General features: G+C 40.4%; 1 protein-coding gene across 13 annotated transcripts in view; it reads left to right on the forward strand.

Annotated features, from left to right (window-relative positions):
• Positions 1-27,936, forward strand: part of KALRN (kalirin RhoGEF kinase) — a 514,059-nt gene that overhangs the window by 210,975 nt on the left and 275,148 nt on the right. For all 13 annotated transcript variants that reach the window (XM_057430160.1, XM_057430159.1, XM_057430148.1 and 10 more), the window contains exons 6-7: positions 19,982-20,104; positions 27,244-27,435. In XM_057430160.1, coding sequence (XP_057286143.1) covers positions 19,982-20,104; positions 27,244-27,435 — 315 coding nt within the window. The remainder of the gene's footprint in view (positions 1-19,981; positions 20,105-27,243; positions 27,436-27,936) is intronic.

The following is a 27,936-nucleotide window of genomic DNA, read 5'->3' on the forward strand; positions in this document are numbered from 1 at the left end:
ATGAGAGTCACTGCAGTATCACTCTAGATTGCGTAAGAGCAGAGTGTGTCTTCAAAATGCTACAATTTCTTATTCTTCTTCTCCCTTTCCTTTGTGTGTCACATGCTATAACGAGGTCACTTACTGCTGTCCTGCCCATCAGTGGCTGTATTTCAGTCAGTGCTTTGCTCTGGATCTTCATTTTCTTTAGGATTGTTCAGATGACCAATGTTTACAAACATAAATTTCCTTGACTACTACATTTTCATAAAGAATAGAAAATATTTGGTTGTTTTATACTCTCAAATTAGTGGTTTTAATCTTTTCAGTTTGAGAGTCCCTATAATTCTTCCAGGGAAGGTTGCAGACCCTTTTACTACACTTTTCACACATGTAGAGTGATGTAAAAGATTGATGTTCTTATTCTCCTTAGCTGCCTTTTGCAGATCTCTTTGAAGTAGTCTGACTACTTCAGTACTGCAGTACTCAGAGTGGAAAGTACTTGTCTCATAAAACGTTCAGAGCTAAATCCAGTCAGAACACTGTCTCCACTGTGTAAATAGCCACCACAGTGTGTCTGTGTATTGAATTTTAAAGTTTCCTGGTACCTCCATTTGCTCAGTTGCACTCTACCCTCTACAATTAGTTATGGTAGCAGAGCCAAAATAGTCTTCATCTCTTGGGGAAAGGCACAACTCTTTCCATATAACCTGGATATGTCATTTAGTGCTAATCAAATGTCAACTCTAATACCCTGTGAAAGCTCAAACTGTAACACAAAATTCTGAATATAAATAAGGTTTTAGGGCCTTTTAAAATATCTCTGTATACTCATTGGGTGATATTTTAGGAAACATGTTCTAATAAGGAGAAAATGGTCAAGGACGTATATTTTCTGGACATCTCTGATTTAAAAAAGTTCACGTGTCCTTATTGCATGAAAAGTTCTTAAAGTTGGGATAAAAAGAAGAAAAGGGGCACAAGAAGGAAAACATCATAGTATTTTAAAGTAGGTTAATTTTTAAATCCTTGGTATTAAAATACCCTAGATGTTCAAAGCAAATCAGTTTACTTTTTTCCCTCCTGTAGATCCCCTCTATCAGAACATTTATAAACTACAGTCACTACCTGGACACAGGAATTATTCTTATTTCAGGTATTACAACTTACAGAAGGTCTCTGTAGTTGTTGCTGAGCAACTCATATTATTGGCAAAATAAAAGGAGGGGGAGGGCTTCTCCCACTCAAATCAGTGGGAGAGAGCAGAGCTGTCTGTGGAGAAACTTTGTCTGCAAGTCAGGCCTTTAGGGTTTTATTTTCCTGTGCGGAGCCGAGGGAGATGAAAAGTTGGGCTACCACATGGGCACAAGCAGTGCAGTGAGATTGAATCCCCAGATGGAGACTGGAAGCTCCTTGAAGCTCAAGTCAGCAGGCAGGTCAGCCATGTGGGGAGCTTTGGCAGAGTGGTGTGAGGAAGTTCACATGCTGTGCAGTGCTGACTGTAATGATCTGCTGATAAATAACACATTTCAGCTGCTGGTGTAGCCCTGACCCTCACTGTTCAACAAATTTATTTCTTACCGAGTAATATATACGTATGTATGTACATCTATATACATAATTTTGAAACTAGAACTGAGGCTTCACTGTGTTTTTACTGAGTAACAGGGAAGATATTTTTAGCCATCAGTAACATGAAAAAAATGCAGTCTAGTCTAAACTGAATATTGTTTAAAACAAAACCCCCACAATCAGCATCGATCCAAATATTAGAACTATCTGAGAAATGTTAATTGGTTGGTTGAAATCTGGATAGGGAGAAGAATTCAGGCAAGAGTCCACATGTGTTGCACTTGAATAAATCCCAAAAAAGACAAAAAAAATATCCTGATACTCTGCACTTTCCAGCTCTTCTGGAAATAATTTGTAACTGGCACCCAACTTGACTTTTGTAGGAATTTCCCCATCATTTTGGGCTTGTTACATATCAATTTTACTACCCTGGCATGTGCGTGAATGAAAAACAGCTATCATGATGTAATCAGTGTTGTCCATGTTGTGTATAAACAATGTAGTCATCAGCTGGACTGAACTAAGTATCTCAACTGTTAACTTGTAAAAACAGAGCAAAGAAAAGGGCTGGCTGCTGTAATATCATAGGGGTCAGCCTCTAATGGGAAGCAAAGTAGACTTTGCATGTTCTCTTTGTCCTCACTTCCCCTTTTCCTTCCTGACTTTTCTGGAGTCCACCACACAAAGGCAAACTCCAAAAGATGGCAATGGTAGATAGAAAATGCCATGAGTGAATTTCACTGGAAGCTGGTGGTGGGAGAAGCATTTTATTTGGATAGGTCCAGCTTTGTAGAAAGTCTAGTGGCAAGCCACAGACCACATCTAGTCTTTAAGGACCAGTGAAGTAGCGGGCTTGCAGTCAAAACCATCTGCTTCATCCATACAAAAGCTTCCCTTTGAAAAACACAGCTCTGCCTGTGATTTTTCCCTGTGGAGCAGGCTATGGGAAGCTGTGCTGGCTGCTGAAGGCTGCCATGGTAGTGCTGTTCTGCAGGGGGCTGCAGCTCCTACCACACAGCAGCTGTTGCTCCTTTTTCTCAGGTGATGTGACCAGCCTGGAATGATAGAAGGATTTCAGTGAGTCCAAGAGTGATTAGAATGTGATAATAATGCAAAATTCATATTATAGAAGATGAGTTTGGAGAGGGGGGAGTAAGCAGAATGGTTGAGAGGGAATAGGGTGGAATAACAGTTGCTGCAGCTCTTCTGTATCCCACTTCCTATGCAAGTGTGGGCAGTGAGACTGTGGTACCAAGAGCACACACTGCATCCCTCCCTCCTCTCACACAGCACTGCTTTAGGCCTGTTTCTTGGTCTCCTTAAATAAAGGAACTGATAAGGCTTCTGAAGAGGGAAAATCACAGATACACCAGCTGTACTAGCCTCCTGTCCTATAAGCCTCCAGTGTCCTATTCCCATTTCTAATGTAAGTATTGGGAAGACTCCTAATGATTTTCAGCAGAAGCACAATATACATTAGTGCTTATTCTGAAGTGCCAGATTAAATTTAGGAGTTCCTGGTTTAGAATCTACCTTAACACCAGACAGAGTTAGTCTAGAAAAATACAGAGAAGCTCTAGCTCCACAGCAAAGTCAGTGGGAGACAAGATTATCCAAGAAGTACACAATCTGAGTATCTGAACCATGCTCATGCCATCACTGGAGTATACCTGCTAAAGGTTTATGTTCCTCAAATGCAAGGAATGCTCTGCGAGCTATTTTTTGTCTAAAAAGATGCAGGATTACTTTGATGGGCTAATAGAATGCAAAATGTGGAAATTTACCTGTGGTTTAGTGGGGGGGGTGTGTGTGGAAGATGGCTTTAAGAAGCATTGATGTCTTGATGTTTAAGAAAGGGGAAAATATCAGTGCGTTTGAGATTGTATGATGCATATCCACTTTAACGGTTTCAAAATTTACTTCCCCTTGCACTGCACTTAAAAATTCTGATGCTATATGCTCTGTAATAAAATGCATTACAAATCTGATGATATGCCTCTTGTGCTAATAGGAGGTAGTTTATTTTATTACAGTCCATTAGGTAGAGCAATTGTAGTTGCTTCTTTAGTCAAGTGATGCTGTGTGGGGAAGCATTTCCTAGAAACAGGTCTTAGCTGACTTTCTCAAAAAGCAGCTTAAAAAAGATTAGAAAGATCAGCAACATCTTCAGTTTCTTCTTTGTTTCCCATCACTTCTACATTTTCTTCTAGTAGTGGCAAAAGACCCTGGAAGTTTTACATAAGCAGGTGATAGATTGCCTATTTAAAACACGTCACATTAACCCTTAAGTTTTTGTGTAATGCCAGAAGACATGGCATCTGGGACAGACAACTGACTGAGATAAAATCCACTTCGTGAAGGACCATTTTCCATCTTCTATTTCATTTGTGGAAGCGCTCAGTTTCTTTGATCTGTTCTGTGTGCCATATATACAATTACCTCCAAGATTTTGTGTAAAATGTAATTTCTAGTTTTGGCTTAGAAATTACTGTAAAGAGGATGTGACCCAGGGAATGAGACTGGGAAATGAATGAGGACAATACTGAGAAGCTGATGGAGGGACTTGTGAAATAAATACAAAGCAAATGAGTTCTGAGGAGGTGGATAATTAGAACTGGGGAGGAGGCAGGAAGCATATTAAGAAGGGAAAGAACCAGAATCAGGATTAATAAAGAAAGCACATCCTTAGTGTTTTGAACCAATGAGAAATATGTATGCCTTCTATGCTCTTCCACTGCAAAAGGATTTGTTACTGAATGAATGGTATTTAACAGTTAACAGTAATAATCATACAGGCATAATAAGCATGGATTAGACATGGATTTTTGCATAGGATTTAGATTTCATTTAAGTTACATGGACCCTGCAGTGGCGTACAGAACTCAGCATGCCCTGAATTTTCCATCTAAGTATTTACACTATGGATATCACAACAGCACAGTAAGTGAGCATCACAGTAAGGAGCTTTCCTGGAGATTTTGAACATAGGGAGTGTTGTTAGACCTGAGGTAAGCTCCATAAGACTTCCACAATAAAAGGAGTCAATGAGCTTAGTGTCTTCTGCAGAGGCATTTGACCTAGTGTCTAAGGGAGGCTTATTTAAGCATGTTGCTTTCATCCTTAGCCTATTCCAAATGTCTGTGCAGATAAAGGACAGATGCCTTGGGGTACAGATACTGACTGGGAAAGGCACTGAACTGGGGGCTGTGTTTGTGAACATGCATACGTTTGCAGAGAGCTTTATAAGAAGAGTGATCAAGAATTTACTGCTAAGTACAAATGAAATCCCTTATCCATAGTCCTAGAAAAAGAGTTCTCAGAGGTCACAAGGGCTCAATTTGCTTTTGGTACCTACCCATTTCAGCCCAAAACTACTTCTGTCTTCATTGAGTGAAACAACTGAATTTCAGGCTAGTTTTTGCTGCATCCCCTGACCTGATGGAATTTTGGTGCTTGTGGTCCCCTTGAATTTTCTACTAAAAAGACAGAGGCCTGGTCCTGTAAAGCAGGGAGGGTCTCAGCTTCTACTCACAACAGTGGAAGACTCATGCCCATTGTAAGAGTTCCCACTGAAAATACTCAGTGAGCCATAGCTGTTAGAGCCCTACATGCAGAAGCTGTGCATCTACCCTCTCTAGCTGCTGTCTCTGGCTCCAGCCTTACTGATGGCAGGGTTAGCAACTTTTCCACCCACTTACAGAAATGGGACTTTATTTCCAGCTGTTTGTGCTGGTGTCTCCCCACAGTATTACAATTATGTCAGTACACATTTGCAACATTATGGGCAGTCTGATTTGCCAGGGCTTTCAATAGTCCTAATATAACAAAAACAAGCTTTGAAAAAGTTCCTGACACAATTGGTCCTTATTTTTAAGCTATAGAAGAAATAGACATATCTCTGTATTTATAGATCTGGGATAGACATTGCTCAAGAGCAAAAAGAGTATTTTAAGTTGCTTTAGCATATTTTTCTCTGTCTTTTCTCATGCATAAAGACTCTTGCACAGAGCAAAGAGTGTCTGTTCTCTCCTGAAACTTTTTTCCGTATCTGGTGTCTACTCTCTCATACTGCCAGTGAAAAAAATGCTTTCTTTTATCATCTGAAGTTACCCTTAACATATGGTGCCTTCTTTGGTACAGAGATTCTCACTAGATGTCTGTTCTTCCATATTGATAAAATAAGACTTGGGAAGCCAGTGCTGGGAAGGAAAGTCAGCTACCAGTCCAGATAAGCTGCCATGTGAATAGGAGATCATCCGCTTATACCATCCTTTCTACCCACTCTGAAACTAAAACAACAGAGAGAACAAGCCCTGTGTTCAACATGAAGTTTTTGCTCTGACACAGAATTTCTAATACCAGTCCAAACACAGAGAATAGGTCCCTAATTGTTGAATTGACAGGAAATATCTTACAAAATTAGATAAACAGTAGTTAAGTGCATGTTCATATGGCAGCTAGCACATTAGGGTACTGAATCTGGATTCGGTATTGACTATTTCCAGCAAAGAAATGCAGATTTGCAGTTGAAAATCCCCGTGGAGATGTAAGGGTTTGGAAACATTCCTACTGCATACTGTGTATACTCACAGGATTTGGGTCGCTTTAGTATAGTACTGGGAATATTCTGCTTCGCCTAGGATGTTTTGTGGAAGACCTTTCTAATAGCATCAATTAAGGACAAAGGATCAACACTGGAAATTCATATCAAAGGGAGAAACTATATATCCATTTCTTAAAAATCTGTGTATTTCCCCCAGTGAACCTGTGCAAGCTCTAATCACATTTATTTAATTACTTGACACATCTTAGAACAAAAGAGGCTCTAATAAAGCAGGTGAGAATTGAAAGCATGTAGCAATAACTATTGTAACAGTAGTTTTCAATTAATTTTCAGTGTTTATTCAAATGTGTTCTCTATCATGTTTCTTTTTTTTTTTTCATTAAAAGAAAATAATTGAACTCTTGATGCTGAGTACAGCTCCTGCCTTGTCTTGAAGCACAATAGTGCTCTCTGTCATGGATAAACCACTGTGAGGTGTTCTAATGCAGCTGAATAAACAGTGTGATGCTCTGAATGCATCTTTACTGATTTTTTTTCTGAAGCTCGGTGGTAGCAGACCAGGGATTAGGCTCATAGGTTCTCCAAACCACTGGGCTTACCTGATCTCAGACTAATTTCTTTTTCTTTTTTTTTTTCTTTCTTTCTCTCTCTCTCTTTTTTTAACAAATAGAAGAGCAAATTTTGCCAAGAAGCAGAAAAGATAGAACAAGGGCAGAGGGTAGTTGTGCATACAGTGTGAGTTGACAGTTCCTTGTGGTGCTGTAAGCATAGATGTCATGCTAAAGAGACTTCAGAGTGGGATTAGCACCTTCCACTTTGGAAGGCTCTGAGAGTGGCAGCTCAACCGAGTCAGATCTGCAGTCCCCCTCACCTAGTCATGGACACAAAAGAATTCTTGGTAAACAGTGGGATAAATCCTCTTCAGCATCTGTAAGGGTAAAGGGCGTACAAAACCCTTCATCTTTAGCAGGAAGGTGAATCATGCATTAGCCTGTATCTCTCCCTGCATACTGGGACTGACAGTCTTTGCAATAGCTTTTAATTAAAGATGTAGCTATCTGACATACACTCTGTTTAATATGAAGTAGGCTTCTGACAGTTGCTAATGCTGTCCACAACTTGTTGTCCCCCAATCTAAAGTGAAGAGTTGTCAGAGAGGGAAGAAATCATGGGGTGCTCTGGGAGAACTGTTCATTACTTTGACCACTGCTAGTCACACTTAGTAAGAACCTCTTCTTGTTATCTATAGGAAAGAACAGATTTTTGCAAGACCAGGAGATCATTATAAAGTTTTTTAACTCAAAGCACAAACAGAGCTCATTTCTACTAATTGGATTGTAAAATCGAAAATATCTTCATTATTACTGATAATATGATTATTATTTTCCAAAGGAGCTTGCAGCTTTTAGTGTCAAGCTCGTATCCTGCTACTTTCTTACCTAAGGCCACAGGGAGTCTTCCCCTGTGTACCAATAGCTTCATGAACATTCACTTTTCTGCCTTTCCATCTACCAGTAGAAAGCTTGGGGACAAATCTAGTAACAACAGGACAAATTAACAAGTACACACCAACTGCTTTATGCTGCCCCTACAACTGAAAGCAGCTACAAACCCAGTTTTGCCATCTGGTTTGAGGAACTGTGGGATTGCCTTGCCTGCTGAGCAGAGCAGTACAGGGAACTGGATAAATACATATCAGAATCCTCTCCCTGGTGGATGATACTCTAGCAGTGAATGTCACTTACCTTAATGTAAACATCGTTTCTTTCCCTGCGGAGGACAGGGCAGGACTCCTTTGGAAGCCTACCATTGACATTTCTGTTTCCACTGTAATGAATCTGTTGCTGGTTTGACAGCTCTGAGGGTACAAACTTCCTCCTGTTACTCTTCTATGACAGGAGTTCAGACTCCACAAGCAAAACACAAGACTCTTTCGAAGGCATTTGTGATGCTGATTTTTCAGATGTGGACAGCTGTCCCTCAGGAAGGACATTTATCTGCCAAAGGTAATTGCTGTTGAGCTGGATTTGCTTTGGAGCAGTAAAACAAGAGTACAACGGATTCAAAGTTCAAAGCTAAAAATTGGGAATTAAAAACCACAGGGGTTAATTTCTCTGCCTTCTGTCACACAGGAAGCCTGTCCTGCAGTGGGAGTCCTGATCTGATGTGTTAAATAGGTATCTCAGTGGTTTCCATCTTTCTTTATCATACATTCTGCCCTGTGCTGCCAATCTGCTTTTTTTTTTTTTCTTTATTTAGGCAGTTAAATATATTGCCTCCACAGCCCTTGGAATTGAACCTGATCTGTTTGATGGGAATGTAAAAAACAATAACAATGCCTCACTCCGCTGCTACAGCTAGGGATGAGGAAGACTTGCGCATTTCCTTTGTGCTAAGTGTGCCCTATAGCATAGTTACAGCGGTCTGGGGCACTTTCTGTCCTGTTTGCATGGGATCATGCAACACGCTTGTGACCTTTCAGTGCAAGAGGGCAGAACATTATGTGAGTGATGGCGTGGTTCCTGCTTTATGTTTCCAGACTCTGGCAGCAGTTGGCTTACAGTCCGTCCACTCCTGACTGTAAGGAAACTGCTCTGAAGCCTGTTACTGCTGAAACTGGAACATGGTGTGCTGTGCTATTTGTAGTTTCCTGCTGCTGACACTGGATACGCAGTTACTATTCCTCTTGCTTCCTCCATGAACATTAGAATGGGTCCAAAAATAATTGAAGGCAGTATGTTCTGATGAAATATTTTTGCATTTGCACAAATTTCCTCCTCATTTTGCTTGCCAATTTTGATAGGGAGCATTTTGAGGCTGTTTCAGCTTCTTCAACTTGGCACCGCAGGGAGGCAGAAGAATGCTCCCCTGATCAGCAAGGCAAAAGAAGGTGTTCTGACATCTGAATACAGGCTTAAAACGCATTTTTAAGAATTAATATAGCATATGATAAATGGGAAGTTCTGCTTTAACTAATGAAGACAAGAAGATCTAAAGGCTCTAATGGACAACAAAACCCACACATCTAGAAAAAGAGAAGAAAGAGGCCCACACATACAGAAAAAGAAAAGAAAGCTGCTTTTTTTAAAAAAAAATATTTATTTCTTTGATCCTCAAGAAGGTTAGGTGATAAGAGCCTAGCTGTCAGGAAATAAAGTAATTAAACTGTGCATGAGGTTCACAGACTTACTGTGCAGCATGTTTCAGATGTAGCTATGTGATTATTTCTAAATGAATGTCTTCCCGGCCTGGCTGAAATGCTTTAAATGGCCTACACTTGTCTTAGGGTCTTAAAAGTATATCTTAAATTAACCTTCATATCTATTTATAGGGAACACGTAAGGGTGGGTGTGCAGTTAAGAGGTTGCCTCCTCAGGAGCTGGTGATGGTTTAAGAGGTAAAACAGGGAGCATGGTCTGTGGATCATTTCCAAGAGTATCAGTGTCATTGTAAACTGGGTCACTCTGTCTTTTCTTTTTACATATCATGAACATTCTATAAACTAATTAAACGTTTTCCTCAACCTTCCTGTGTTGCAAAATCCTTCCATATTACTTGGCATTGAAATCCTGGATGCCTTACATCCTACACAGAGCTGAAAAGGGTCACAAAAAAAATTCAATCTCAAGCTGAGGAATTTTGCTCAATTTATTGCTAATCAACACAAATTTCTGATCTCAATTTGGGTGTTGAGAGGGAAAAGTAGGACACATGGCCCTAAACAACTATTCTTCCCAGGATGTGTTTCCCTGATTTTTGTCATGGTTTATATCCAGTCTATCAAAACTCATCTGGTGGGGTGAAAGGCAGTGGGGGGTGTCAAGGATAAGGAGTCTCTACTGCTGTTCCAGCTGTTCCAGCATGAGCCACTTTTCGTCTCTTGTGGGGGTGTCCCTGCCCCTTTGCCATGGAGGACCCCACAGAGTGTCTCCAGCCCTCAGCAGCACCATATTCTTTCCCCAGCACCTTGTATCCAGGCACTTCTCTGGCTGACTGATGTTTTGGTGCCATGACCAGGCTCTAGTGTGAGGGGCCCCCTCAGTGCCTGAGCTGGTAGGAACTGGCTGGGACCAGCTTGGGATGGCTGCCCCACTTCTGCACAACCCATCAGTTGTGCCTGTTGCACAGGGGAATGCACAATCACCCCTACACCCAGCCAAATCAGCTCTTAAAACCCTTTAAGCCCTGGGGAACCAGAAGGCCCTGTGAGGGGTGAGTTGGATGTTGAGGTTTTTACCAACAAGCCTGTTCACTGAGGGGGGCCTTAAGGCAGTGCCACGGAAAGCAGGGGTGCTGCCAAGGAAACGGTGAGGTCCAGTGCCACCTGTGGAGTGTGTGTCCCCAGGTGGAGACAGGAGACCCTGTCCGCTCTCCTAGCTTCCCAGATTGCCAGCATTAAGGGAAAACATTGAACATGTTGATTCATGGGATGAGTAAAGAACTAGGACACAGGGGTATGGCGTGTTGGACACCCCAAAATCCAGCAGAAAGCTGATATCCTCTGTTTTGCATCTGTGCAGAGATCCCAGCTTGGGCACCAAAGTGTGATGACATATCAGAAGTTTAAAGCTGTAATTACAACAGAGCTGTATCTCTGCACCTCAGACACGGGTGATTTTGGTAGGGGAAACGCCACGCTTCTGATACAAAGCAGAAAACATCTGTCTGTTTTGTTTTTAATGGCAGCTATTTGGAGTCACAGGAATGTCACACATTAGGCTAGGAATAGAACCAGGGTCTGTAATAATCACCAAACTCATACAGCATTTTCAACTGACTGAAGTTGTATCTCTCTCAGATTCTGCACACTAAAAGGAAGACCCCTCATCTGGGAACCCACTCTGATCTTTTCATAATTTACACTGTTCTTTCTATTTGTGAGACTGTTGTCTATTTATCTCTTTTAGTATTACCTTCCCTATCCAGCCAATTAATTTATTTGCACTTGGACAGCAAGCAGTTCTCTGTAGATGATCTGTGCCCAGGAAAGGCCATTTCCATTTTAAGGAACAGAAAATCCTTTCCATGAATGCCTGAGTGTTTGGTGTCACTACATTTGGTGGAAAAGTACAATATTTCAAAAAGCAAGCAAAAAATGCAGATGCATAAAATACGCCCAGGTATCATTAGTCATATTTATGTGTTCAGGATCTGTAATTTTCTCCCACTTTCAACAATAAAATTATTGCTTCTCTGTTCAGCATTATAGAAATCACATGCCTTACTTTGTGCGTGGCTGTGGCTTGATATCTGTCAGGAAGAAAACCACAGATCTCTTACTCTGGCATTTAGTAGGAACATTCAGCGTGAGGATGTTGGAAAGGGTGCTCTGATATTAATACAAAGCCATTTGTCACATCACACATCTAGCTAATTTTCTAGTGGGTTGACAGTTGGGCCCATTGTCTGGAATAATTTAATATACTGTATCTTAAACTTACTGTACTCTATGAATCATATACACAGATATTTATAATGGAAAATCTGTGTTCATGCAGCATTGAGGTTACACAAATACAGCTGTGGGTCTGAACCTTCAGCTGGTGTAAATTGGCCTCATTGGAACGACACCAGTATATCCTGGCTGTAGACCGTGCTGAACACATGTGAAAGGGAAAGATCTGGCAGAAGTATCGCCTTGTCCGTCGCTGTCTGTAAACAAGAGACAAACACAAAACCAAACACAACTTCGTGTTTAGGCTCTGGCTTAGCAAAGCATTTAAATGTACACTGAGTTCTATTTTAAACCTACAAGTACTTTGATTTAATTAAGGCTGTATTTATAGAGCGGTGTAGAGTGGTGATAGGAATTACAGCCAATTGGGATTTTTTTCTGTTGAAGCAGTTTTCATCAAATTTTATGATTCATGACAAAAACGAAATCTGCTATCAAAGTTTTCTTTAAGTCCAAAATTTATCCTGGGGCCAGTATACTCCTGTCAAGAACAGCCTTTTTCTTAGTGACCCTTCATGTAGCTAGCCCAGTGTCGGGCCCTGATGGATTCTCATGGCCCTGACCAGCTTCACCTGCAGCTTCCCCATTTCCGCCCATGGGCCAGGACCCCCACTGCAGCTGAGCTATATATGTCAGCCTCCAGCCTTCCTACAGTGCTGCCCTGGCTATGGCCTCTGATGAGTGGGATACTGATCCATCGACTGATTTTCATGCATTACCTGGGACCTGCCCTGGACCTGTGCTGTGATCATGGGATTATGCCTGAGCCTAGTTATGTGTACTGGACCTGATGCTGACCAGCTGATTGACTTCATAGCATAATCTTGGACATGTCTTGTCACCCACAACTTGCTGATGGTCTCTTGATTAAGCCTGTGTGCTGTCAGACCTCGGGGGCTGTGGTACAGGCTCTGACTAATGAGGCCCCTGTCTTGCCTGTTGGGCCTTTGTTTCTGGCTCTTTATTCCATAGGGAGCAGCTAGCCTGAACAGCCAGCTCCAGCCCTCTCACAAGCTTGAGTGGAGGGATTTTTCCGTATTCCAGGTAAATGAGTCTTCAGATTGCTGGCTCTTTTCATGTATAGCTTTGTGGAGATGTTGCTCTTCTGTTGGCCTTTTCCAGATGCACAGGTGACTTAGATATGCCTGGTTCCAACTAAACTGTAGTTATGACTCTCATCTAGAGGTATGAGGGGATGTTCTTGATTGATTGCCTTTCATAAATGTAGCTCACATGCAAATCTTTCCAGGATCAGACCCTTGCATATCAGTTAATATTGTGTATGTACCACAAGTCTGTTGCATAGTGTTCTTTTGGGTTTTTTTTGGGTTTTTTTTTTGTTTGTTTTGTTGTTGGGGATTTTTTGTTGTTTTTTGTTCAAATACTGGTAAGTTCAACTGCAAGAGATTTAAGGAACATGGCTTAATTTATCTTTGAGTTGTATTGAATAGTTGTGCTCAATGAGATAGGTACAGACCTTGCAGCTGGAAACTTCGTAAACCTCAAGAGAGGGACTCTAGCAGGTACTATACTGAGTGTATTACAGTAGAATCATAGAATAGTTAGGGTTGGAAAGGACCTTAAGATTATCAGGTTCCAAACCCCCTGCCATGGGCAGGGACACCTCACACTAAACCATCTCACCCAAGGCTCTGTCCAATCTGGCCTTGAACACTGCCAGGGATGGAGCATTCACAACCTCACTGGGCAACCCATTCCAGTGCCTCACCACCCTAACAAGAAAGAATTTCCTCCTTATATCCAATCTAAAGCTGTTTAAGCTTGAACCTGTTATCCCTTGTCCTGTCACTACAGTCCCTAATGAAGAGTCCCTCCCCAGCATCCCTATAGACCCCCTTCAGATACTGGAAGGCTGCTATGAGGTCTCCATTCAGCCTTCTCTTCTCCAGGCTGAACAGCCCCAACTTTCCCAGCCTATCCTCATATGGGAGGTGCTCCAGTCCCCTGATCATCCTTGTGGCCTCCTCTGGACTTGTTCCAGCAGTTCCATGTCCTTTTTACGTTGAGGACATCAGAACTGCACTCAGTCCTCCAAGTGAGGTCTCACGAGAGCAGAGTAGAGGGGCAGGACCACCTCCTTCGACCTGCTGGTCACACTCCTTTTGATGCAGCCCAGGATACGGTTGGCTTTCTGGGCTGCAAGTGCACACTGAAGCCAGCTCATGTTCAGTTTCTCATCAACCAACACCCCCAAGTCCTTCTCCTCACAGCTGCTCTGAATCTCTTCTCTGCCCAACCTGTAGCTGTGCCTGGGATTGCTCTGACCCAGGTGTAGGACCTTGCACTTGCCATGGTTAAACCTCATAAGGTTGGCATCAGCCCACCTCACAAGCGTGTCAAGGTCCCTCTGGATGGCATTCCTTCCCTCCAGGGTATCAGCTGAACCACACAGCTTGGTGTCATTGGCAAACTTGCTGAGGGCGCACTCAATCCCACTGTCCATGTCAGTGACAAAAATGTCGAACAAGACTGGTCCCAACAGCAGTCCCTGAGAGGCACCACTCGTCACTGGTCTCCAAGTGGACACTGAGCCATTAAGCACAGCTCTTTGCGTGTGGCCATCCAGCCAGTTCTTTATCCACCAAGTGGTCCGTCTATCAAATTGATGTCTCTCTAATTTAGGGAGACAATAAACCCTCCCTGACCACAGTCGAAAGGTTTAAATACCTGGGAGGAAAACTTTTTCAACTTAAGGGACAGTGTTGACTTAAAAGCAAATGTGTATAAACTGGCTATGAATCTGGTTTAGGTCAGAGAGTATATGAAGTTTTCCTTAACAGGAGTAGAAAGTTTCTGGAACTGCTTCTCATAGGAAGAACTGAGTTGTGGTACTTGTTTTCAGGTGGAGCTTCGTCCCTTTATTGAAGGAAATTATATACTGTGGTTAGCTGCCAAAAGCAGTGATTGGACTTGACCTGAATGCCTCTTTGGGACCGTTTTCTTGATATGTGTTCTATGTTGTTCTTCAAGATTGTGTGGTTATAATGGTTATCATTCTGACCTTACCCATATGAGTTTGATATTTATGGCTCAGAACATACAGAAAAGATGATTTGCTACAAGCAGGTTCATAATTAATTTCAGTCCTAATATAGTATTAGCTGGATTTGGGTTTTATTATTTTTAGCATGTATAAACAATTTCATTAATGAATATATTCAGTTCACTAGCTGCCAAACCCATAAAGGCTGAAATCTTCTCATCAGTATTGCTTGGTATAGGGTGTACTGCCAGCTGTGTGATGGGAACATCATCCTGTGCTGCTCTCCAGCACTGATTCAGAATCCAGTGCTAATGCTCCTCTCACTGAGCTCTGATAAAAGCTGGAGAGCAGAGGTTATTTGAAATGATGTTATAAATCTCATTTTACCTGAGGTGGGGCTAGACAGCACACAGCCTGCATACATGCTGTTCCATATCTGTGCATTTCTTCTCTGTTGTCAAACAGATGTTCTCTCCTTGTACTCACTAGCCTGACAGATGTTACAAATCCAGGGGAAGTATGGACTCACATTCTTCCTCCTTAGGACTTACTCATGACCAGCTTGAGACCTGCTGTATGGTCTAACACTTAACCTGGATTTTCTAGTAACTCATCATCTATGCTGACAATGCAAGAGATTAAGAACTCATTGTTACCAGCACAGCTGGTATTTGGGATATGATCTGATGCTCTCTCAAGTAAAGTGGCCTCAAGGCAATGTGTAATAATTACTGGCACATGCATGACCATTAATGTTGTTAGGTTAGATGCTTTAGCGAAGTGCTGGGCAGAGACTCTTTAGATCATTCTCAGTTCTTCCAACTCTTTCATAAGAGACTAATTTTCATAATTAAATGTAGTGCTTAACATTTTTCAGGATATGCATTCACTGTCCTTTATGTTTTCTTAGAAAAGGGGACTACAAGAGATAATAGCATTAAAAGTTTATCTTCTGGTTTAAGTATGTTTGACCCCTTTCCCCAGCTACTCAGCCACTGGAAAACTGTTAAACTACTTAACTGGTCTCCAGTTTGTCTACAGCAATGTGGAGAAATGCCAGTCTGGGAGACACTGAGGACAGTCAGTTCATGTGTTTTAAGTACTGCAATATCCAATCTTAGTTATTCTGCACTCCAGTTTAGTGTGAATTCGTGGCTGCAGGAATGATTTGCAGACTTAAGAGAATTAACTCCCTGGCAGTCAGCATGACTCCAGCAAAGAAATAAGTCAAAGGAACAATTAAAGCTCGGTTAATTTTATGGTAATCACTAGGCTGGGTCTGGTAGAGCAGTCTTTTTCATGAATGGTGTGAGGTCAATTCATACAGTGCTATATAGCAATGTTATAATGACACGGAAAATCTCAGCTGAGACACTGTGTATCTGGTTTAAGCTGATCTCATAGTGCACATTCTCCAGAGTCTGATATTTACTGTATTAAAAACTCATTCCCTTTGATAAGTTAGTTTCCCTGTCAATGATGTTGAGCATTTTTTCCAGGAGCCCAACTTAGCTCCTTGAAACTGGGGAGGCCCTCACAGGATTGAGTAAAATAGCAATTGTTTTGGGGTTATTGCCATGCTCACATCCTTAATGGTGTGCTTTAATTAAGCCAACTGGGCAGCACACTCACTCCAGGAACACAGGAAGCATCAGCATTTCTCATGTGGAAAACAAACTTGAAAGCTTTCAGGAAATATTACTAGTAATATGGGTCAGGCCAGACAATGTTCACAGACCTTCATATTGAAACCTCTGGCCACACAGTGCAGACTCACAGCCTCATCCACCATCTGTTATTTTCAGAGCCTCAACTTCCAGTCATCTTATTATGAGAAAATTGTGTCAGTCCACTTTAGACTTTGTGGTCAAAGGAAAAAGTTTGAAAACACAATCCATTAGCTCTCAAAAGCAAATAAGAACTTGCTTGTATGTATTTATTTAAATCCCACGACTGTTGAGCAAATCTCATGATCTGTGGGACTGTGAGATACTGTTTTCGTGCATCCTTGATTAGGAGGGTGAAAATACAAGGTTTTCCATGATTCCAGATCTATGCAGTAGAGAAAACCCAATACTCTCTTCTGAGTGCGTGGGGAAAATGTCTACAGTTAAGTAAGCATTAAACAGAAATGCTTAAGCAGTTTCTGAAGGAACCAGCTGTGGAAACGAGCCATGTAGACAAATCCAAGCGGTACTGTGCTGTTTTGAGGGTCAGTTAGTATTCCACACAGCACTGGACTGCGCCATGCAGAGGTACCAGTTCATCTGGAAGTTATTTGAGTATGCCCCGTCCCTGGCAGTGTTCAAGACCAGGTTGGATTTCAACCTCATCTATTTGAAATTGTCCCTGCCTGTGGCAGTGCTGCTGGAACTAGGTGATCTTTAGGGACCTTTTCAGTTTGGAAATCACTCTATGATTCCGTGTTCTCAGATACGGTAATGCATTGCATAAAGTAGATGTGTCTGTGGTCTTGCCGAGCCCTGGTCACTGTGTAAAATGCGCGATTATAAATACTTTTTATTATTCATTAAGATCAGAGCAGTGAAAGTTTTTATAGAGTAAAGTGCATCATTAACCCTACTTCAGACCATAGAGAATCTGCATCTTTTGACTGCACTCATTCCTAGGCATCTTGCTTTATTTTCTCCCTACTACAAACCACATGAAACTCAAACGTCTTCATTCTCTGTGCATTCAAGTGAGACTTCAGAGCATCAGGGAGAGACTTCAGACCATAATGATAATTTGCTACAGGTATAGGCCAGCTGAAACCAACATATTTTTTATAAACAGTTATCATAGAGAGATTTAAAGACTAAACTGAAATTGAATCTCTTCTAAAATCTGCCATTGTCTATTAATAGAAGTTTTAAAAACGTTGTTTTGGAAGGTGGTACAGATCTCATCATTAAGGTCTGTTCAGTATTCTTCATAATTCTTGAAGGTTATTCCTTCAACTGCTATTGTGTATTTCAATTTATTAAAGAAGACAAAAAAGGCTAATCATCTCTTAAATGTCCTTTTTTCTTTCTTTCTTTGATAGTTTATTATTATATTTTAAAAGGCAGAAGCATGGTTTAACTTAAGCTAGGTTCTCATCCAATCGTATATGTATAGATTAGATGGAGGAAATGTTCCCTATCCACAGAATAATAGATTACTTCTTAAATTACTTGTCTTAAAAAGATCCTGATTTGGCTTTGCTGAGCATAAAATATTAGATTTACTGTTTATTTTTAGTGGATTGCTGCCAGTTTTCTTCTCCCTGAATGTCTTTACATTGTTTAAAACATTAAAAAATGTTCACAACATATATCTACTTACAAGAAATCTGTGTTGCCTTCTCAGCAGAGATGTAAAAGCTTGTTGTTGGGATATGAACTTTGCTGTCATGGAATTTTTCTTTCCTTATTGGCTTTATAGCTTTTTTGGTTTTTAAGCCCACAACTGCGGCAAGTTATTTTGTGCTAATGCTGCTTATTAAATCTTAATAAAGTGAGAAAAGGAAATCCAGTGAGAAAGCTTTAGGTGTCTCTTCAGATTATAGTATGTTGTTTCATTCTGCTTAATTGTCAGTAATATTTGAAACCTCCTATCCTTGTAAAATCTTTTTATTTGTACTTTTGGAAGAAATGGTGATGGGCCTGATCTTGGTCACCTCTATGAGTACAAATAGAAAGTCACTGTGTCAATGATATTACTTTGGACTTGCACCTTTGTAACTTGAACCAAATTTGGCCTTTAAGACTATTCATCAATACAAAATACAAGCTACTGTAGGCTCTGTAGTTGTAAGTGTATTTTCATAAACAAAAGATTAAGAAGTCAGGTGTAAGTGACAGATTTTTTAGGGACTAGGTCAGTGTAGTGTGTCTGGTGACATTGGAGCACTTGCAGGGTTTATTTGCTTCTCAATGAACAGGATACTCAGTGCTATTTCTGCAAATCCCCTGCACAAAGCAGTGCATTCCCATGCTGAATTGAGTGCTTAGCATGAAATGCTGAGTTTATGGAAGGATTCCTAGGTGACCTACACAGGGCCTTTACTCTAAGAGTACTGTCTCTACCGGGAGCAGGTAACTGACCCTGAGAAACTATAGCAACATGCAGTGCCTGAGCAGTGAATTCTGAGGTTTCTTAAGCTGTCACAAGTCAAAACTTATCACTCATTGCTAAACAACAAAACAGCTCTTGACTGGAGAACATGTAAATGTTAAAACAAAGATCTTGACTGATCCTTTGACTGTAAGGTAGTTGGTTAGAAGCTGCATTTTCACCCTTTCTCTAACACCAGGAGCTAACCTGACCTGACCTCCACTGCCCCTCTAGTTACTTTTTTGGTTTGTTTTGGTTTTGTTGTTTTTTTTTTTCTTATAATGAATTAAGTTGGGCTTGATTTTTTTATCCTGAAAGAGTCCCTATTAATGTACCCAGCTTGCTGGGATGGAGATGAGGGAACATAGTTGGAAGGGACTTAGTAACAGAAATGTCAGTAGAAAAGAAGAAATTGGAGAATGTAATGCCCACAGAGCCATAGGCAGGAGCAAAGAACGAAAGTTTCTCACTTTGAATGCATTTAGTCTCTAACATAACATGGAACAAGCCAAAACATAAACACACTATCTTCTAACTGAGTTGTGACTGCTTATAATGACTGAATGTGCTGCAGATTGAAATATCACATTAACGTGCTGCAAAATAAAGAATGGGTTTCATCAACTTTATTGAATGTATTCCCTTCTGTATCTGAAGCACTCTACTACGCCTTTTGCTTGGAAGAAGTTGTAATGTGTACTCTTTATGGATATTAATAATAGTTTTTTATTTTTTTTTCTCCATCCCCAAAATAAGTGAAAGATAGACTGGGTTCTGGCTTTGGAATTACAAATATCTAGGAAATATAAGTGTAGGAAGTCAACTGGCTACTTGAATGAAACATTTGAAAACTTAACATATAAATGAAAAAGAAAGGGGGGGGGGGCGAGAAAATAGCATCAGTAATATTTACAGAGGTTTGGGTCCATTTCTGGAAAAGGGCACGTTATGAACTGCTAGGTTTTCAGTCAGTGAAGCAACCCTTGATTTTTAAGTCCTTTTGCTGCTATCTTTCTATGCACGAAATTCCCATTACTTATAGGAAAAGACTATGGGATCAGCTTACTGAGGAGCATGCTTTATGAATTATGTTTCCTGACCTATCATTCTGTTAATAATGAAATATAGTGATAACTTCAATGCTTCCTTTGCTCAACAACATCTTATTTTTATGAGAAACATAGAGGAGGGTTTTTTTTGGTTCATGTTGCATATACATCTGCCTTGAAACTCTTTGAGTTTTTGCACTGTCTCTTGTTTTTTCTCATCCCTAACACTTTTTTCCTCTGTCCTGTACAAATACTTCTAGATGTTCGACTGGATCAGCCACAACAAAGAATTGTTCCTGCAGAGTCACACGGAGATTGGTGTGAGCTACCAACATGCCCTTGACCTACAGACGCAGCACAATCACTTTGCCATGAATTCCATGGTGAGTTGAAAGCACAATGTGTCTGTGCGCATGAGTGAGGAAAGGGCTGGCACATGCGGCCACCTCCAATTCAGAGATCACTATGGATCTGTGGGAGGTGAAGTGAGAAGAGTCAGGCTGGGCTATAACAGCAGCCCTCTCTCCGGAAAAGTGTTGCTCTGTTCACCCAGGCACTGCTATGTGAATATTTCCTTGACTTAACAGTAGAGCAGTCCTGTGGAGCTTGTTTACACTTGGAGAGCAAATATAGTATTTTTAAAAGTTTTTGACATTTCTTTGACTAGGAATTAATGAGAGCTGTAGGTGGTACCTTAATAATTCCTGCTTCTCCCCCCCCCCCCCGCTAAGGTACTTTTCAAAATCTTGAAAAAGAGACAGTTCTCAAGCTGTCAGTTGTGGCCACCGTGGGATTTTGGCTTTTTCAGCAGTGAATTGGTCAGTCTTTTTGAATGCAACTCATTTACCTTAGGGTTTTTAAAGAGAAAAAAAAAAAGTGTCATTATAATTTATAAGTCCTTTGCTCACTTATTCTTTCCAGGTATAAGGTGTTAGTTCTGGAAACTGCTCTGCTTTCAGCACAGAAATGAGGACAGAATGTATTGATGTTTTAATTATTTCACTGGGTTAGAAAGATGCGTGCATACCCCTGCTGCAACTGCACAGTATAGAGATGACCCCTCTCTGAATGCTCTCTGTCAACTACACAAAAGCTTCCCCTGAGTAAACCAACTCCTACAGGTGTACCTTGTCATGCTGTGCATGGTCAGACTAAAGTTGCACTGGGGCTGAGACCTCAAAAGTGGTGGTTGATGTTTAAGTTGGCGATGTAAGTCACTAGACCCTCACCATACTATGACACCAAAGGGCAAGGTAAAAAAGAAGCCTTGACTACCTGAGGTCGTTAAAGACTGCACACTGCTTTCATAAGTTTACAGGTGTTAACCCTGGTACTCTGGCCCAGCTCCAGACCAAGTAATTAACTTCTGTGACCTAAATTCCACACACTATTGCCACCTACCTAGTTATTCCTCACTTAAGCACTGTGGTTCACTAGGACATTGCTTAACAGTGGAACATGAGAAATGTTTATAATGTCTATTAATGTATCCATTGTGATCATAATTGAGAGGAGTACTGAAAAACAGGCTGTAGGCACCTGAATCTTTAAGCTTACCATCGCAATGCCACCCAACAAAATACAGCTTAGCACTGCCTCCATATAACACTGCTACTCAGAGGAGCAAATAAGCATATCCTGGAGGTTAGTGCATTAAAGTCATCTGGCTTATGAAAGATGCAAAGTTGGTCATAATTCTTCAGAAAACACTATTAGAAGAGCCAGGCTGGAGGACCTCCCCTTATCTTTTTTCCATTGCTGTCTGGTATTATTTTCTTAAAATAACTGGGAGCTAAACTTGGAGAGAGAGAATTGTTGTTAATAGAAAATTAAGGAGTGACAGGGAGGGTCTAACTAATGGAAAAATTATTTTCCTCCATTATTCTTCCCTCTGTCCCCAAGTGAACTTTTTTGGGGGAATTGGAGGAATCCATGGAGGTGAGACATTTCCAAAGATCTTGGAAGAAGTTCTTGTGACAGAGACCTCTCGGTGGCTGCACTGTGGCTTGTAGCTGTGCCGTCTCACCATCTCAGTGGTGTCAAACTCCTCTCTAATACAGCTGTCCAGCAGAGAGACCTTTTTGGCTGAGGGGAAAGCGCAGCAGATGATGAGCCTCCCTTTTTGTGCTGTCTCCAGTATAACCCACGCATATAGAAGCCCATACAGTCAGCATGAATCAATCTGCAAAGAAGATTGTCTCCTCCATCTCTTTAGGAATATAACTCAAAGAGAGTACTACATCTGCGTGTTATTTTTCGTATCGTACTTTTCTTTAGGCTTTAGTTGAATTTTAGACCTAGAATCCCCTCTGATGATGGGGTGATGTCCTCTTGTTTTGGATCAACATTGATTCATGCAGCAAGCAGGCAAAGTTAATTCAGCTTGGGTTTCTATTTTAAACAATTCTTGTGGTATGCTCTCTCAGTAGAAGCTTTTTAAAAAAATTCTTCAACAGATTTTGGTTGTCAAAGGTTGTGTAAGGAACTGTGGTATTGCTGTCAACAGTAGGGCAAAGTCAGGCTAAAAAAGACTGGCTTTTGGGGCTTGTTTTGTTTTGTTAATACATTAAAATCAATATTGAGAGAAGTTACAGAGAAGGGCAATGTAGCTGAGGATGGCTGCATGTTTTACAGAGAAAACCCTTACAAACTTCAATGGAAACTGGGTCGGATCTTGCATCTCTAAGGTGTTTTGCTTTGATTGTTTCTATTTCTTTGCCTATTTTTTTTTTTTTTTACCTTTAAGCCAGGCATAACTAATAATAATTAAAATATTTCCTTCAGTTCCTCTAGAAAATGCACTCTCCAAATGTTTATTGGGTCATGCCTTTTGCACGTGCCCTTCCTATACTTCTCTATAGGCATGCTGTGACCGCAGCTTCTTGGGAGAACAATTTATTACTCTCTTTTTTTACAATAATAATTCTTTTTTTTAAATGAACAGTGTGGGAAGTGGAGAAGTTGTGTATTTGAGGTAGTAAACTGTAGTAGGCTTTTTTTTTGTTTTTTTTTCCTGTGACTCAAGGCAGTGCCTGTTTTCACTTCAGTTTCAAAATAAATTATGTTAGTCTTTATCACAGCTGTACAGTGTTTATATTGAAACAATAATACTTTGCACAAAGACAAATCTTCAGCTCCAGTGCTTCAAGTAATCTTAATCTAATAAATTCACTAGAGAAAATAAAACCCTGTTTCAATATGACACAAAGCATACTGGTTGTAGTTCTGCACTTGGATACTTGGTATATGTTTCATTTGGTCTGAGTGAAATTATTTGTATTTTCTTTCTTGGAATTGTTTATGCCTGGATCCATTAACCTCCTTAAAGAATGAGTTATTACTTTCCATGGGATGTGTGTAAAAATGGGAGTGTTCAGTGGTGGCATTGCCGCCTATCCTGCTGTCCCAGAGTTAGCTATCTGACACTAGATGGAGGTGCATGTTGTCCTAAGGAAAGTCCTAATAAATTTCAAGGGCATTACAATTATCGTGTAAAGGCTAATGACGTCTATTGAAAAGTCCCAACATTTGTCTTGTATGAACAGTATTTTTCTGAATGTAGGCTGTGTTAAAATGCCATCCAATATTATTCTGCAACAGGCTACATATAATTGGTCTTCTTAAAAATACTTAAAGGTCTTAAAGATATCTCAGGAGTTTATTTTGTCACTTAAAACCTTCTGCTTTGGATTTACGCATTAGGTTCATTTCACAGATGGTTTCTAAACTCACAGTAACAGAGTTCAAGCTGGTTATTTTTTATTTTATTTCAAAGAACAACTCTTCAACAATCAAATTTCACCTTCAATTAATCTGCAAATCCCTTCCTTTGCAGCCCACCTTCACTGATTGCCATCACAGTATCACAACTAGTTCTGTAGGAAATGAGATGAACACAAGCAAATTCCTTGTAGATTTAATGCTTCTCACTGTTCGTTTTTCTTTTGTGAGTGTAAGGTATTCTTTTTATGCATGTATCAGAAGGAAGTATTGTGCCAGCTACAGTTGGAGAGTTTAATTAAGATGGAAGGTCTCGCAGCATGCCCTCTAGATGATCAGGACTGAATTAGTGTATTTTCCTGTGGGAAATCGTTCCGCAATTGGAACTCCACAGCGGTCAATGCGTATTCCTGAGACTGAGGACTGTTATCCTACCAAGCGTTAGGCAGTGATTGCTTACAATAGAAGGAACGCCTGTGTTATAGACATTGATGATCAGAATCAAGGCCTTGTTTAGGTGACAGAGATGGACAAAGAGGGGTATGTGCACTTGCAAGGCATTACACATCCTTCCTAAACTGTAAAAGAAACTCTTGTGATGCTGACCTACGTGTTGGGAAATTTTTCCTTTTTTTTTTCTAGTCAAATGATTTTTACAAGGCAAAGATCCTGGGTTATGACTCAAGTTTCAAAATTTAAATAAAGTCAGTGAAAAATTACCTCTAACATGGAACGTAATTTTCAAAAGTCTGCTAATACATGTAAATGAAAGGTTTATCAATGATAAAGAATATATATTAGCCAAAAATTGGTTGTATCCTAGTGTCACAACAACAGAATGTCAACTGAAACACTTTTAACTTTACTTCTAGACATTAATATATTGTTTTCTCATTGTTTGACCTATTGTAGTCCTATACAGCCATAGATCAGTACTTTTTGGGGATGCCTCTCAGTTTTGAGAAAAAAAGATGAGGCCTTAGGTTATACTTAAAGTGAGACTTTCTATGTACCTGCTTGTCTTTTCCATGTGGCTCAATGTAAAAAAGGGAGTCTCCATCTTCTTTGTAGCCACCCTTTAAATACTGGAACATGTTGATAAGGTCTCCCCTGAGATGCCTTTGCTCAAGGCTGAACAAGCCCAGCTTTCTCAGCCTTTCCTCATACAGTAGGCTTCCCAGTCCTTTGATCATCTTTGTGTCCCTTCTCTGGAGCCCCTCCAGCCTGTCTACATCTTTTTGGTATAGCAGGAACCAAAACTGAGCACAGTATTTGAGGTGTGGCCTGACTCACAGCCCTGAGTGGGATAATGACTTCATTATTTCTGCTGGTGATGCCCTTGTTGATGCAACCCAGAGACACTGGACAGTCTTATGTGCAGTGTTTCTGCTTCACTGAGGTGGGACAGATAAAGCAGATGTACAGAGTGCATATATTGGAAGTAGGAAGTATGTCCACTGCACTACCTGATGGAGTTATACAGAAGAGCACATCACATGTGATAGTGCACTTGAATCCATTTTTTCCTCAGAAGACAACAGGGGAAGCTCAGGAATCTCTGTTTCCTGAGCCAGTTTCACTAGATGCTATAAGAATGGATGTGTGAACAGGTAACTCCCAAGCCAATCCTTGCTTTCTGCTGGAAAAGCTATGGAGTTAGTGGGATGGCTGCAGTGGGTTGGTACTCTTCCATGAGAAATTCTCATCTACAGAGGTGAAATTTCATCCATAAAAATTCTCATCTCTGTATAAGAATATAACAGACAGAACAACATATAAATCTCCTTAGCTTAAGCCCCAGAACATCTGCTGCATTTCAATTATTCTTACTTTTACCTTTCTGCTAGTTAACACATCTATATACTGTAGCTGTAGGGAACTAAGTTGTTTTTCTCCATGCTCATTGTGTTGCAATGGCTGAGATAATTTGGGGGGGGGGAATAAATAAATAAAAGCAAGCTGAAAGCAACAAATTTTTACATGAAATTAAAACTTCTCCAGCACCTTTTCCTTCAAACACAGCAAAGTTTCAGGCCTACATTTGGCGCAGCTCATCCAAGCTTTAACAACTGTAGAGATGCTGCAAGACTGCTTTCAGGTTAGAAGACTGGACCTGAAATGTTGCACATGATCTTGGCTGAGGCTCAGTCATAAAGATTTTCTGGGAGAAAGGCTTAAATATTTAGTCTAAGTTCTAGTTTCTGATCTAGAGGGACACAAAGAAATGTTTGACTGTGGATTGTGGTCAAATTTCCAAACTTTAAACTCCACAACAATTTTGATCAGTTTCTCTAATTGTACTGGAAAAAAGAAATTATTTAAAATAAATCTGACAATTTTGAGCAGAATCCATTTTTAAGAAAAGGATATGTAATAAGGGGGGGAGTGGGGAAACAAGCCCAAAACTAAAGACTGGGTATTGCTATAGGTCTGTGTTATTTATGTGACAGCTGTTGCAGTCACGGTTCTATCGGGGGAGCAGAGTGGCTCTAAAAGCTGTGGCCCCATCTTGTTTTCCTTTAGTATGTACAGATATGATGAGTGTACTTCGTAGTTATCCCCCACACTTTGCCTGACACACTTGCCCGACATACTTAGTTTGAACCTGTGCTTGCCTTGGCAGTTCTCTGTTGTGTTTCATGTTTGGATTAGCAGATACTTTTCCACATTGTGCTCCCACTCACTATGATGAGATCCTGCTCCAACGAACATTTCCACCTGTGATTTATTATTTGCCCGTGAGTAATACTGTTAAAATCATCAGGGCTGTGTCTGTCCTTGTTCATCAGCATCTTACAGATTCTACTCTCTGAAATTCCTAAAGCCCTTTTGAAATACTTTCTTGAGACAAGAAAGTGGTGAGTCAACATTAATAAAACATCTCAAATTCTGGGATGCTCCTTTCCTCTGGTAAGGAGGAAAGAGAAGTGTTTGCATCAAATGATGTTCCAGATATCTGCAAGACAGCCGTCATCTGTCTTTGATGCTGCATCTTTGTAAGACATTGTCATGATGGCTATTTACGTTTAGGTTTATGTTCCAGTGTGGAATGGGGATGTTGTAATACAATTACATTGCTGTCCACAATTCAGTTTGAAGAGAAAACCCTATCTGTCCACTACTTCAAGGCTGAATAAAAACCGTTGCGGAAAATTCTTATGAAAGAAACTTTTTTCAAAATGTAGATTTTTTGAATCCTTCTAAATTCAGAATGTAGTTAAATGATATCTCTGCTGGAGAACAGCTTAAAATAACCTGCAAAAAAGATAACATTTTAACTGAAGAATATAATTTAATAGACATTTCTGTGGAAAATCTTATGTTTCTATAGAGTATCCTTATGAGCTCTTTCAAATTCTATAAGACTTTTTCATTTGTTGGCACTACATGGCTATAAGGGGTTGTCAGGTTCTCAAAGGACAGAAAGCAAACATTTCACTTACAAATATGTGGATCTAGCATCCAGAAATATGAAGAAATGAAAGAGAAATATCAAGAATAAGATATAAGCAAGGAGTAGACCTTAACAGGTGAGTAAATAGCTAAAGTATGACAAATTAGTTTTCCATAAATAAATTAAAGGGGAGAGGGGGAGATAACAGTGGTAGATAATGGCATAGATGTGCAAAAAGATTCCCCAGGGATGTGTCATGCCTGCTATTCACGCATATTTAAGCAGGTAGTTGATTGCTCTTGTTGAACTGCTAGGCTTCGCTCCAGCTGAAGGTGTTTGGAATGTGTAATGAAGGCACAGGGTGGTCACAATTCTTTCTTCTCTTTATGTGTGCTTTTTAATTTTCAGAATGCCTATGTCAACATCAATAGGATCATGTCTGTTGCAACAAGGCTTTCCGAGGCAGGCCATTATGCTTCCCAGCAAATCAAACAAATATCTAGCCAGCTGGATCAAGAGTGGAAGAGTTTTGCTGCAGCTCTGGATGAACGCAGCACCATCTTAGCCATGTCTGCTGTCTTTCACCAGAAAGCTGAACAGGTGAGCTGCTTTCGTGAGTGATGAAATGATCCTCTGCTACTTAATAATGATGATGCTTCAATTAAAACCTAATGGCTTTTGGCATATATGCAATGAGGTTAAGAGCCTTGTTACTAGTGGATCAGTGTCTCAAAACCAAATAGTAATGCTTGCCCTTCTCTCCAAAAAATGGGTAAGAAAATATGTTTATGCCATAATGATGAGAGAGGATAACTGACTGAAGTGCACTAGTACAGTAACATGCTGCTTTATTTCTGTTGCCTAATATTTCATCAATGCTGTGGTTAAATTCAGGATTACTGTGGTCAGAGAAACAGTGTGCATCTGCACTTACACGTATATGTGGTATGTGCACAGGAATATTCACACATATGACATAGACCCATACAGGCAGACAATTTCTAGGAGTCAAAGCACATTATTGTCAACGAAACTTACAGAATTCATTCCACTATCTACTCCTGCAGTGCCTTCCATAGGCCCAAACTTTGTTAGACCTCA

This window comes from Pezoporus wallicus, unplaced genomic scaffold (genome assembly GCF_028554395.1).
Source record: "Pezoporus wallicus isolate ANWC-B61680 ecotype Strahan unplaced genomic scaffold, APGP_CSIRO_Pwel_v1 contig_5261, whole genome shotgun sequence".
NCBI lineage: Eukaryota > Metazoa > Chordata > Aves > Psittaciformes > Psittacidae > Pezoporus > Pezoporus wallicus.